The sequence below is a fragment of the Brachycentrus maculatus genome, unplaced genomic scaffold, assembly GCF_059751285.1.
Source record: "Brachycentrus maculatus isolate JH-2025_06_01 unplaced genomic scaffold, ASM5975128v1 h1tg000055l, whole genome shotgun sequence".
Classification (NCBI taxonomy): Eukaryota; Metazoa; Arthropoda; class Insecta; order Trichoptera; family Brachycentridae; genus Brachycentrus; species Brachycentrus maculatus.
Window position 1 is genome coordinate 718572 of NW_028280809.1, and position 14678 is coordinate 733249.

General features: G+C 32.7%; 1 protein-coding gene across 2 annotated transcripts; it reads left to right on the forward strand.

Annotated features, from left to right (window-relative positions):
- Positions 1-257: 257 nt before the first annotated feature.
- On the forward strand, positions 258-12817 carry l(3)05822 (SH3 domain-containing lethal (3) 05822). Of its 2 annotated transcripts, none has more exons than XM_088278061.1 (4): positions 258-612; positions 2892-3721; positions 9314-9571; positions 11044-12817. In XM_088278061.1, exons 1-4 carry the CDS (start codon positions 591-593, stop codon positions 11404-11406), a joined length of 1473 nt encoding a protein of 490 aa, XP_088134187.1. In that variant the 5' UTR covers positions 258-590; the 3' UTR covers positions 11407-12817. The 2 variants fall into 2 exon arrangements, with proteins under 2 accessions (XP_088134187.1, XP_088134188.1); XM_088278062.1 differs by lacking the exon at positions 258-612 and adding an exon at positions 970-1312.
- The last annotated feature ends 1861 nt before the right edge of the window (positions 12818-14678 follow it).

Below are 14678 nucleotides of genomic sequence, written 5' to 3' on the forward strand. Positions count from 1 at the left end.
CAACATTCTTCCATAATACCAACTTTTGAATGGTTGAATTGAATTGTGTCATGAACTACAAACTGTACAGAGAATTCCTAGGAGGCGCCACGATCGCATTTTTAATACAAAACTGATTTTGACTATCCAAAAAGTTAAAAAAATAGTATGACATTCTTTTAGTTCTAAGGGATATCGTTTTTCAGATAAGTTTGTCAAAGTGTAATTCACATCAGTGAGTGACAAAGAGGGACAAAGAAGAAAAAGAAAAAAAGAGTAGTACATTTTGTATGGGCACGGGTATTATTGTATTTACGCAAATTACAAATTACGTTTCGGATACGGAGGCAAAGTAGATCGAAGGGGTGATTCGGGGTGACGGGTTGGATTTTCGGTAACTTTCAACCTTTTTAAAATTGCAACCAACCTGTTTAAATATATCGGTTGAAAATTGTGTTTACAAGAATACTGTCAAGTGAACCAGGATTTCTCGAAAAAAATCTACCGTTGAGTTTTTTTGTATGCTATCCAACGAACTTCAACGATATCAATGTCTCGATATATGTTCTGGGGATAAATAAATGTGTTGTATTTTTGTATAAGAAAAGTTTATGGAATCCAGAAAGCAAATGGGTAAGATATTTTTTCCTCATTTATAATAAGTTACTTGTTTTACCTATGACTTGTTGATTCATCCGCTTATGGTAATTATTTTATCAGATGTTGTCTAGGCGTTCGAAACATATTGAACATTGTAATAATTGAAACGATGAAAAGAGATACATACAGTATTAAAAAAAAATATGCAGTATTTTTCGTGAAATCTGTAAAAATATTGTTTTTTTTAAAGGTAATTTTCGGCGCTGTCTTTTATCAGTTTTAAGATAAATCAATTAGTTTTCGAAGGTCTTTTATACGTAATTCGCGTAATTAATACTATCAGCTGCTAGAATTTTATTGTATGTCAAAATCGTTTAACCCCGAAGGCCATTTCACTTCGTGTCTGGCACCGACGAGTACGGCAGTTTGACATGTGAACTGGAGTGGGTGGCGTCATATGAAATTACTCAGCTCACTATACAGATTACGTCTTATTTTTTAATGTTAAATACTGCTTTGCAAAAATATTCTTATTAAATCACTAGTCACTGCTCAAGCTAGTCATTAATTATTTTGTGGTAGCTAGTATTTTAAATTAACATCACAAATATAATTGAACTCCCAAGTAAGGAAATGGTTATGGATTGAGTGATTAAAAGACTTGTTTGGTACAATTTTATCTCGCTTTTCTTTTATTGTAGTTAGACTTATTTAACTTCATCATTTATCTCAGGTAAGCTTTAACTAATAATTTAAATGAAATAGTACTTACTGATTGCTCACCTTTGTAAATCTAAATATTAATTAATATTTTATTTTTATTTACCTCATTCTCAGTTTGAAATTTAAAAAAAGTTGTTTACATAACATGGCATGTAATACATAACTGTTAACATACTCAGACTTGTTTTAACAATTGTATATCACGCATTTCATTGCTTTAGAAAATATATAAATATTTAGTAAAATGAAACAAAAACTTATCACATCATCCATTTTTTAAAATCTATCATATTTGTGCCTTAATGATGAATTACAAATAAATAAAATTTATTGCTAGAATGTCATTCAATGTTTCTATGACAACCTTGTACTAAAGAATCTAGATTTAATATATTCTGCCTATAAATATAATATAAAAAATGTTTATGAACTTCATTTTGGACTGTCACAATTTTCAATAATAATATAAATTATATTAACATGTAAAAAAATCATTTTATAAAAGATTTAAAAAAAATTCTTTTCAAGACAAATCAAGATACGTTTTAGTAGAATCATATCGACGTGCCCTGCGCAAAGTGCTCTAACTGCATTTTTGTAAATTTTGAGATATTTGGTGTATGTTATCAACTGACCGTTATCTACAAATATAAAAAACAAAAAAATATATATTTAAAAAATGAATTACGCCTATTTTTCAGGCGTATAAGACGTATATCTACATCGAATTTTCGAAATGAACTGAACTCCTAAAACGCTAACTACTTAATTTTGACAAGGCATAAAGTTTTAAAACGATTTAATAATTTTTTTATCGTGTTTTTGAATGAATAATAATAGTTTAAAATTTCAGTTTTAACCGTTAATTATTAAAAAAGAATGTGTTGAAAAAATCTTCTAAGCTCTCTCCTGTAAAGTAACAGATTTGCAGATAGAGTACTTTGCGTAGGGGCCGTCGATGTATGGGTGCATAGCTAAAAATAGAAAAAAATCTCTTTTCTGTTTTGACCGGGACTGGCACGAAAGGTGGACGGTGCGGACAGCATCTATTTGCCCATACCCGTTTAAGTTTAAGGAGTGCGAATTTCAGTTCTTGCTCAGAGATATACTTTGCTCGATGACACCCCCTTTTTTTCTTGATTTGCTACAAAAAAATAGACTTTTTTTTGAGGTCAAGGAATCTTGCATCCCTTATGTCACTGCGACCATATTAGGTCTATTGTGACCTCCCTCTGTATTACAGCTCACTGCCAAGACCTATGTGAGTCATGTAACTCACGACCTGTCCTGGTGGTAGGAGCTTCACCTTCTCGGAGTCCAGTAGAGGTCCTCCAAGGATGTGACTTCGTTTGCGAGCGAGTGCGTCACAATTGTAGAGAATGTGGATTGGCGTTTCATTATCCTCTACACAAAATCTGTATACTGGGGAGTCATGAAGTGAGATTATGTCATGTGTTTCCTCAGTCTGCAGTGTCCTGTCAAGGTCCTGGTTAGGATCCTTATTTGTTTTTTGCTAAGCTTTAGAGCTTCTGTGGTGAATTTCCGCGAGTACCCTAAGATAGAGACTTACTTAACATGTGTTATTTCAGACATGAAGTACCCTTCGAGAGCCGCCCCGCCACCCCCGATCTCCAAGAAATCCCCCTCGTCATGGGAACAAGATTTGTTTGCCGACGATCCTTTTGGATCAACGAATAATCCCATTCAAAAGAAGAAACCGCCACCCAGACCTCCACCGCCAAAGTTTGTAAGGAGCTCTGCGCCCAAGCCCGATGTCCCGCAGAGACCGGCACACTTTAATAGGAAGCCTACCATACTATCGAGTTTGATAAGTCGAAGGCCGAAGTACAGTACGACGGAATCGGCTAATAGTGAATTCCAGTCCCATGTTATATTACCGCCCCCGAAAAGTAGTCAAACCAATAACACGGCGGCATTGATCGATTTCTCTTCTCCCCCGAGTTCGCCAACGTTGACAACGAGATCGAGCAGCGATGGAGTGAGCGTCGACAGTTTCGGCTCAGATATAACCACTTCAACGGGGCATAACAATCTCAATGGAGGCAACACATCACAAGCTGAAAGTGGATTCGAGGACGATTTCGATCTTTTTTCAAACTCCAAATCTCCAAATAGTGAAGATTCTTGGGTCGGTTTCGACCCTTTTTCGCCTCCGAAAAATGTTCAGAAAACAAATGTTCCGAGACCGATTTACGACTCTGACTTTTTAGACCCTTTGTGCAACGGTAAAACAGTTCAATCGAGTGTTCAGACCCACAAGATACCAACCATAATTCGGGCTAAACCCGCAAGGCCGAAAACCCCAAAGAACTCGGCCCTGTTATCTGGCTCTCTTGCTGGTCTCAAGCCTCCATCTTCCTCCAGCAGTAACAGCCTGAATATCCAATCTCCAATTGAGGTGAGTCTCATTTCTTTTTATATTCTGATTTAAATTTCACTTGGTCTTCTTCTTCTTCTTCTTATTGTAGGCCTTACGGCCTGTTTTTAAGAGGGATTAGCCTCCTGCGACGTCGATTCCCAGCTATCGGCCCATCTCTTTGGTGGTCTGCCCGGGAGTCGTCTACCATGGGGTTAGCCGTACAATGCGATGTGGGGGAGTCTGGATGGTTCCATTCTTCTCATATGCGCATACCATTGTCTTCTTCGTTGCCTTCCCCACCTAACGACATCTTCGATCTCGCATATTTCCCTGATCTTGGCATTTCTCAGTCTATCTCGAAGACTCTTGCCTGTTATGCTTCTCAGAGTCTTCATTTCTGACACTCTAAGCGTGTTTTTTGTGGCAGCGGTGTCTGCTCTACTTTCACTTGGTAAATATCGATATTTCTAAAAATATATTTTTATATGTGTTTTAAAGCATTCCGGATCATTTTCAACACCATAGTCTCATTTACTCTATATTCTTGTGTGTCTTAAATTTCCTGCTTATAATACTTATTTTGATCAAATGTTTTCCATATAATTTATATTTGAAGCACTAACTTGGTGATTAATTTATAGTGATTTTAAAACAAAGTTACATTTTAATTATAAAATGTTTTCCAATTTATATCTTTAGTGAGTCGCATATCTTTGTCTTCCTATTTTTGAACTCTAAATGTGCAATAAGAACAACAATTTTTATTGTTTTAAAACAACAGATACCAAATAATTACACTCTGTTTTAAAAATATATTTCTTTTAATAATTAATTTTGATACGTTAATAAATTGACACGTTTTGTCATGCCATACATTGTTAATTTGATTTCCTTTTTATTGTGATAAAAATAATGATAAGATAGTCACGATTTTTGATATCAAACAACATTTCAATGGTTGCAAAAAATAAATAAATACAAGCATAGTTCTTATTACAATATAATATTAAGTGTTGAACACATATGAACTTAACTTATCAACATATGAACTTAAAATTAATATGTACTTTTTCTTTTATGTAGACTTGAATATGTCTTCTAACCCTTATCCGTACCCAATGGTGCATAGGGCACTGTGTCATATTGATGCATTGTTATCTTGATCGTTATCACAAGAAGGCAAGGTGATCCTGCGCTTCAGGGACCAGTCCAGGGTATTATTAAATAAATACTAGAGTGTAAAATCACTAATATTTATTTTCACTCCCCCTGGGAATCGAACCCGGGACCTCCAGCATGGTAGCTAAACACGCTAACCATTACATCACTGAGGCTAGAGTCGAATTCAAAAATATGTATCTGGAAAATGGAACTCTCCATATTGGTCTACATACTGTAAATGTTTTCCACTGTGAAAATCTCATTGGTTTCATATTGTCAAAGTATTTTAAGTAATTTTACCTGTTTAAATAATCACGTGGTAAATATTTATTCATCCACTTTACACAGTTGTAATATTCTTTTGTTTGTGAAGTGCTGGCGTTTGTTTACAAGTATGACCAAACATTGGCACGAGAATCTGTATTTTTGGCCTGCCTACTTGCCAAGAAATTGAACTTATTATGGACATGTAGCGGAGTAATTATGATATTCAGTCGAAGGAAACAAAGTAGTGGCAAAATATATTTCTTTTTATTATAAGATTATTAATAATTATTTTCAATACTGTCTACCTCTGTAGCCTAGCTACTGTTGCATTTTAGCTATCGTAAGGGCCCAGGCAGTGCCGGATCTACATTATTTGGCCCCTGGTGCAAAAAATTTTCCATTCCGTTTTAATTAACTAGCAATGAATAGTACAAATGTGGACAAAAAAAACAATATTGAACAAAAAGCACCAACGGGGTTGAGAATTTTTATCACAAATAATCTTATCGATGTTGGCAGTCAACAACCTAAAAAGAACATTACAAGAACAATATCAAATTTAACAAAGTACCAGCAAACGGCTTCCCGGATTTACCGCTAAGCAGGTTATTTATGTTGAATCAATGCTGCATAATCAGTAGATAGTATTACACCCCATTCCATTTAGGCCAACATACTTTTTACCGCCGATAACTTTTCAACTTGTAGATCCAAACTCTGCCTCCAAAGTGTAATGGTCAGCACGCTCGGCTACCGCACTGGAGGTCCCGGGTTGGATTCGCAGGGAGGGGGAGGCAAATAAATAAAAGTGATTTTTCCACTCTAATATTTATTCAATATTACCCTGGACGGTACCTGAAGCGGAGGGCTGATCACCTTTTTTTCATGTGTTAACGATAAAAATAACAGTGTTTATATGATGCAGTGCCCTATGTACCATCGGGTGAGATTGAGGGTTTGAATGAAGATCCAAACTATACAAATTTTAGTTTGGCGAGTCATACAAAATCTAATTAATGGTAAATCTTGTGAGTGTTCCTGCAATATTTTTAAAATGGCAATGCATTTCATGAGATTTGCTGCGCATATCTTCTTCATTTCAATATAATGATAATAAAGAATGTCTAGAAATGTATTCGTAGTTCGGTTCCACCATGTTTAAGGTTCTGGTCCAATCTCTCGCCGTGTTAAAATAATTGGTGCCTTTTCTTTGATTTGCATGTGAAGTTTAAACAGATTACCTCACCTTACAAACATAATCATATTTTAAATTAATGTTTTACTTAGTAAATACCGCTATATCTTAAAATCTACTGTGACATGTGTTTGCACCGAAACACGTGTCATAGTGGATTTTAAGAAATAGTGGTATTTACTAAGTAAAACATTAATTGAAAATGGATAGATTTTACCACAAAGTGACTGCCGAATCAATTAATGAAAATAATCATTTACTAACAATAAAATTTTAAAAACAAAATATTTTGATGCATCATCAGATAACATTATATTATCATCTAGTGATAAAAAAAAAAACAAATAAAAAAATCCACATTTGTTTTTTTATTATGACTAGCTATAATGTATTTGCTTATCATTAAAATGAAAACATTATCAACAAAAGTTTATTATGATTTTTATTCTAAAATATCTTCAAATATATGAATATTTTTTTTTACAATTACAAGTAAAGTGGCAATTAGATTAAATTACAATTAAAACATAATAATACTCCCACCATGATTGTAAGGTTTTCACAAAACACGAATCCGCCCATTCACCAGAATTTGCTATCAGCTGTGACGCTGTGACTCTTATCTAAAACTATGGCGTATAATTTACCAAACAATCTACACATGTCCGCATTTAATTCAAACCATTTCCTGATTAACAATAATGATGGAGCTGTAATACGAATGTGGCTACATAATATTTATGGAAAGATTTTCTTGTTATGCAAAAATACTATTTTTCTTCACGCCTAATAAAGTCTAATTTGCATATTCAATATTTTGCAAAATGATGATATGAAGCATTCTATTTTTTTTTTGTTTGTAAAAATAAAATAACAAGTAAGAAATGTTTACATGTTTTAAATTTTGTATCCTTATTCTATATGTTCGCTTCGAACAATAGACTAGCCTATAGCGGATGTTTTTCGCGATTAGCGCAAAAATATATTGCTTTCTTAAAATTTATACAATTTTTAAACCAAATAATATTTTCGATTGAAATTTCAAAGAAATCATAAATGACATTTGATCATCAAAAATAAATTATAATTGCTTTGATTACATCATAATTTTTAATTAAGTATTGCGTATTTCACAATTTTAGAAGCATTGTCTTCTTCTTCTTCTTCTTCTTATTGTAGGCCTTACGGTCGAAGCATTGTAAAGTCTAAAAAATAATCTTCCCCTCCGAGATATCATTCCCCATACAATGCTAATATATTCAAATAATAAAATATCAAACAGTAAACAAAATAATGCGAGCGGTATGAAAAATAGTCCAATGCCTGAAATGACTCAAACTAAACTGGAGATTGAGATCGCATAAAAACGCTACATTTCTGGCGACGCCTTTAGAAGCGGCACACTAGCCAATCCGGATAAATAACTCAAATAAGACATCTCAAATAACGTCGGCAGACTATCGCCTAGCACCCAGATAGCAAATAACCCTTCAAGGCGTTTTATTTCACGCTGATAACAAACCCGTATATTGCCGTTTCCCGCCGAAAACCGACAGTCGACAAAAACGGCATTTGCCGTGTCCTGCAGTTGGCCGACAGTCCGCGAAAAACGGCAAATGCCGTGTCCCGACTACAATGTGTTAATATAAATTAAATGAAGCAATTTAAATGTTAGTATATAACCACTCACCGTATATTAAATACTAACATTACTAACGTTTTTGTAAAATAAATGTAAAAACGACTTGTCACAAAGTAAATGTAATAAATATTAATAATTGTAGTTTGTAAGTTTAAAATAAAATCCATCTTAGGCCACGAGAAAAGTAACTAGTGATAATTTTAGTAACATTTAAGAAAAATATATATTAAATTAGGGAACCCATGTTAAGCTGGGATGATTTTTGTAGTATCAGTTTATAACGGTCATAAATTTTTCATAATAGGGATATGTTTTCATTAATTGATTTGGCCGTCAGTTTTTGGGTAAAAATCTATCCATTTTTAATTCAAGTTTTACATACTAAACACCACTACACATTTCTTCAGAAATAGTGGTATTACTAAGTAAAACTTAAAGGGTATGTGTTTCCTTTAAAATTTTATAAACAAATTTAATGATGTTTTTATATGATGCCCTTAAATGTTCCATAATTTTTTTTTATTGAAAATTGCTTGAACACAAACTCTAAACAGTTTCTAGTGATATCTTAAGTAAGTTTTATGATAACAGATCTCTAATTGACTGTGAGATTGATGAAAAGTATATTTTTCTACAAGGTGTGTGCAATGTTTTTGGATGGCTGCTGCTTTAATACGCTAAAAGATGCGATAACATAGGTTAGAATCTAAGGTTTTTGCAAGCTGAGTTTTGAGTAATAAAATCAACACAATGACTGACTGAAAATACTATTTGACGATAAAATATGGTAGGGACTGAGTGATTTGTTATTTTGTATGGAGCGATAGAAAAAGGTAACTTATAATGCAGGAAAGAAAAAAAAAAAAAATTTAATATTAATTATTAAATTTAAAAACATACTACAAATGTAGATTGATATGTTTTTTTTCCATATTAAGATATTGAAGGACATTCTACCTTAAAATATTTAGACCTGTATCCGGATACAGGTCCTTTGTGCTTAAATTAAACTTGAGGAATTTTTTTAAATTATGCATTGACACACTAAGGACGGGAAAGGTATTTCTACCCGTTCGGTTGATTGATGCTTAAGGACGGGAAGGGTGTTTTTACATTCAGCGCTGGCCTCATTCAAGTCAGAAAATAAAGAAATTACATATTTAATTTTATAAGAGTATTATGAACCAATTTCTTTGTTAAGGTTTAACTATATGTACATAATTATCAAATCCCGTCGCCAGTGGTCTGCAGGTGTAAAAAATACCCCTCCGAAATGTGTTAATACTTTTTTGGAGTACGTATTTTCTACACTGGCAACCTGTGCCTAGAAACAAAACATAATAATAATCCAAATTTAAATTTTCAGGAGAGCTATCCGGAGAGAAGTATATTTGAAGACGGTGATTATTCCCCTCCAATGCCGAGTGTGCCTCCTCCCCCCCCTCCGCCCATAGTCCAGTGTTCCGAGGATCTGGTGGATGAAGCATCCTCCCGCGAATGGACTCCCGATGATATCGCCGTCCCTGTGCAGCCTTCATTCGACAGTGTGACTGTGACAGAAGAACCGTACGGAATCGCACTTTACGACTTCCCCGGGACGCATGAAGACGATCTTCCGTTCAGAGTGAGTCGTCCTTATCCTAAATATATTTATGTACCTTTTATTCGATCAGTAAAGTTACAGATGTTTTCTTTATCTTGATAGTGAAAAATAGACACGGATGATCATATAAAAAAAAAAAAAACATCTTTAACCTTTCACTCCCGGTGATATGTATTTACTACAACTCGACTTTAAAAATGAGAATATCAATATAAAATATAATAGATACGGACTCAGAGTTTTTGGATTCCTCCGTAATATAATTACGTATTACATAAAGTGTGTTTAGAAGCGACAGTGTTGTCTTGCGCGGCAGTCATGTCGTTACGCCAGCTATGGCGGCTACTTGCGATGTATATTTTTCTCATTTTTTCAGATACTAGAGCCAACTTTACAAAATTGTTACATTTCTACTTCAACTATGGTCAATAAAAGCAACAGAATATTTAAAAAAAATTGTTTTTTGTTTTTTAATCACATTTTCATATGGTTTACAAAATACATATCACTGTTGCACCCGGAAGTTTTTTAGCACCATAAGGGAAAGTTTAAATAAAGTCATTTGATTTAAAAACATCCATGTTCAAGTAAATTTTTCAGTTTTGTTATGGCTTCCCTCATTCAAATGTCAATTTTAAATCTCAGGATTATCAATCGCCATTGCGAGTAAATACAACATGTGTTGTCTGAAAGTGTTTTTATTTTTTATACATAAAAGAAATGATGGATTATTAGTTAAAAATGTTTTTATGATTCTTCGTCAGTAAAGTTTGTTAGCTTTGTAATCTGTCACATTTTAGTTTACGCAGATGTTATAAATTAATAGCCACCAGGTTGCAAATATTCCTCACATCTTGCACTACTAGTCATGTATGAAGGACATCTTGTTTGCAGTGTTCAGTATATTACATAAACATATTATTGCAATTATTCGCGCATAGATTACTTTCTGATATACGGGTTTCTTAAATATAAAACGATTCAAATATAAAAAAAGTTTTTTTTACACTGTTTAAAAAATATCTTAACAAGGCTAAATCATTCATTGTTTATTATCCTATTTAGTCCTATGTATGCACTTAACCTTTCCGGGAGTAAATTTAATTGATGTCCGACTCTTTGGAGACTGGATTCTATTAACATGAATTTTTTTTTCACAAAATCCATGTATAATGAAGATAGAAATTATTTAAAAATATAAAACTTACCATATCTAGGTTTTATTTTATGACAAAATTACATCCAAAAGTCCACAGATGTCATTGCTATACAAGTTACATCATACCAACTGGCAGATGGACTTTTGACGTTCATTAATGTCGATACTCCTTTAAGGAAAATTCGGAACGACATTCATTTACGTCCATACTCCCGGAAAGGTTAAAAATACTGGTTTTGCCAAATGTGTAAAATATTTTAAAAGTAAAATACTCAATGGAGCGATTCAAAATTGTGCTATAACGATTGCAATGCTAATTTGTTTGATTTTCAAGGCGAACGATAAGATCAGACTACTCAAAAAACTCAACGATGAATGGATGCAAGGAAAACTTCGCTGCGGAATGGAAGGCATGTTTCCGGCCAATTTCGTCCAAATTGTAGTCCCGCTTTCCGAGGCCTCCGACCAACCTTCAGTACCATTGCCGCAAGCCAAACCGCAACACTGCACGGCCACTGCCATGTACGACTTTGTACCTGAACAGGAAGGGGACTTGGGACTCTCAGCTGGCTGTCAAATAATTGTCATCTCTAAGGTAAACGACTCCTGGTTGTACGGACAAATTGGAAATAGACAGGGACAATTTCCAGCCAATTATATTGACAACGTTCCGTCTGATTTGCCAACTAAACCTTGAAGTCGTTTATTTGATTTTGTAACATATTAAAATCAACGTTTTTATTCAAAAGGAATTGAAATTGCCTTCTCGACTTTTAATAATAACTTCATAACGTACCAGTTTTTTACCAAAAATTATTGGTCTTATTACATTATATTGTTTTAAGTCTCTTGGTGAATTACTTACCTCTCTTTCAAAGAAATAAATTGTTAAAACTATGAATTTAAGACTTTGAAGTTGTTATTTGATAACATATTAAAACACCAATAATGTTTTTATCCAAAAGGAACTGAAACTGCCTTCTCAATTTTTAAAGATAACTTTAAAACATCCCAGTTTTTTTTTACTGAAAATTATTGATTTTATTACATTAAATTCTTTTTTTTTTAAGTCTCTTGTTGAATCACTCACCTTCCATTCAAAGAAATAAATTGTTGAAATTATGAGTTTAAGACTAATTAATTAAAGGCATAAATGCAAAAACATAATATGTTTCAGTTTAATGTTAATACATATTTATTTGTAAATTTAGTACTTGTATATTTTAATTTGAGCAGAGTGAAAAATAGTTTGCTTTCTAGTAGAAATAGATAAAAAAATGTCTTGTGTATTGTAATAATCTGATATGCATTCCATTTTCCTTCTCATACCTTTTTTAATGAATAAAAATGCATATTGTTTTAAATGTTTCTTGAGATTTTAATTTTGTAGATCATATATAAAATCTTGGGCACAATTTAATGGAATCCAAATGACGATTGACACTGTAAAATTCAGTCACTGTGCCTCTAAAAATAGACTGAATCGTTATTTTCTTTTAATATCATAATTTTTATAAACAGTTCATTTCAATAGGGTTTTAGACCCCTGTCAAATAGCAAAAATGTGAATTTTCTTGTCAGGCAATAATGAATATTGCTTTATCATTTAATTCTGTTTATGTTATCAGTATGCGTATGTTTTAGTTCACTGTTTATAGGGTTTTGAAACTATTGTATTAACACATTAAGGACGGGAAAGGTATTTCTACCCGTTCGGTCGATTGATGCTTAAGGACGGCAAGGGTATTTTTAGCTTATGCACCGGCCTCATTTCAAAGACAGAATAGAAGGAATTATCCAATGTTTTTATATGAATATTATATACCAATCTCTTTAATAAGGTCTTGACTATATGTGCATAATTATCAAATCGCTTCGCAAGCATAAAAATAACCCTTCAAAATGTGTAAGTAGATGGGTATACTTTTTCCCTAAAGCACTTTTTACTACAGAAATATCTAATATTATATAGCTTCTTAGAAACCTGTGACAACGACCTGAAGATTGAATCTCTATTTGCTATGGCCACATAACTGTTTCCACGTGGATAAAAATATTCACATTGGTGATAAATAAATATTAAGGCATGTAAGGAAAACAATCCAAAATACTATAAATTAATGCTGAAATAATTATAAATTTAATGACACTTTTTTTGTTGCTTATTCACTGAAACAACCAAGCTTTGTATGTAAAATGACTTTTGCTAGTATTAATAATAATTATCTTTTTAATTTATAAGTTTGTAAAAATTAATGTTTAAGTTATAAAGCTGTTTTTTAAACATATCGCTCACTCCTTTCAAGAACGTCATAAATCAAAAATCGACAATTTTCAGTTGTGCATGTTTTCGGAATGCCCAGAAAATGTACTATATCCCAGCAAAAGCGGCATATTTTTAACTTAATATTTACCCGCTACAGGGCAGAAAGTGTTGTTTTTGCATTTCGAATAAAAGGTATTGTTTAATTATTTTTTTAAATATACTAAATATTTTTCAAATAGAGAAAAAACCTTCAGGTTTTACCTAAAAAGATTTGTTGCACAGTAAGAAGTTCAATAAGTGGCTTGATAGTTATTTTTAGCATATTGTATTATATTTTTAAACTTTAAAAACGTTTTCCTGAAAAATCAAGTTTTTTTATTTATGACGTTCTTGAAAGGAGTGAGCGATATATTTTTATTCTATTGTCTATTTAGATTTTACATTAGTGCTAATGAAAAAAGTCTTTTTTTGCTGGTTAATTTGAATAAATTAATTCAAATACCTTTTGCAAAATTGGATCACACATTTGATAATGAAGTCCTTATAAATGTCAAATGGTACAAATAATCTACCAATTTTATAAAGTACCAAGTAAAAGTTTTTTTTTTTGATACATAAGTAATTTTTGGTCAATGTTATGGTGGATACTAATTACTATTAAGCAATTAGTTGTTCAATTCTGGTGATAAAATAAAGTGGAGGGAATGTAACACGCTTAATAATTCACCTTTTAGTGCCTCACTGCTGCTCTTTGATGTTATGGAAATTTTCATTCCCACTTAGTACAAGCCACTATGCTGGTTCATGCAATTTATGAACACTTTATTCAAGCTTGGGTGCAGAGCATGATCATTAACCTTTTCATAGCCGCAAATAAATTACGCCGCAGTGCTCAACAGGCCAAGTATTTTTTTGAAAAAAAAAAGTTGTCTAAAGATTTTTTTTTTGTTGTTTTTATTGAATTATAATTTACTTACCAAATATTATATCCCGCATCGATTGTTAGAGTTTTATTCTTGAAGTTAAACCAGTTTCAAATTTTCAGGGTTGTCACACTAAGTCGCACACGCAAGTTTTTATTAAATTTAATATTAACACACAACTATTATTTATCAATGGAATATTTTAAAATAATAAGAAAAACACAAAAAAATTGAGCAAAATAAAAACCCCTGGCGCTCAAAACAATCGATTAAAATAATCAATATTTCAAGTGGTTTGAGTGGTAGCCCTAATGACATCTGTCAACTGTCAGCTGAAAGTGATACCGATAAATCACTTAAAAGTATTTAAAAACTTTATAAAATATTTTGTGACAACTTCAACTGATGGCAATGTATGTTCCGTTTTTGACAGATTGTCAATATGAGTTAAAACTGCGGAGTAATACGTCATCAAAAGTACTGACGAGATATCTCGTCTCTGGCCATACGGGCACTCCGCCATTTGCCGAGATATCTCGTCTCTGGCAACCATCGGGTTAAAATGTAGTCGTCGAATTTATTAAGCAAAACATGGATAAAATTTATTAAACAAAAATGTAAAGATGAGTTTATTGCAAATAATAACAGTCTTTCAATAGGAGACAAAGTGGAATATGTAATACGTATTGGCAGAATGGATAGTTCTGTTGTGATGACTTACTAAGACTTAGGAAACAGCGTGATATTTGTGTCTTCTAATAACTTAAATAGCTTTGTAAT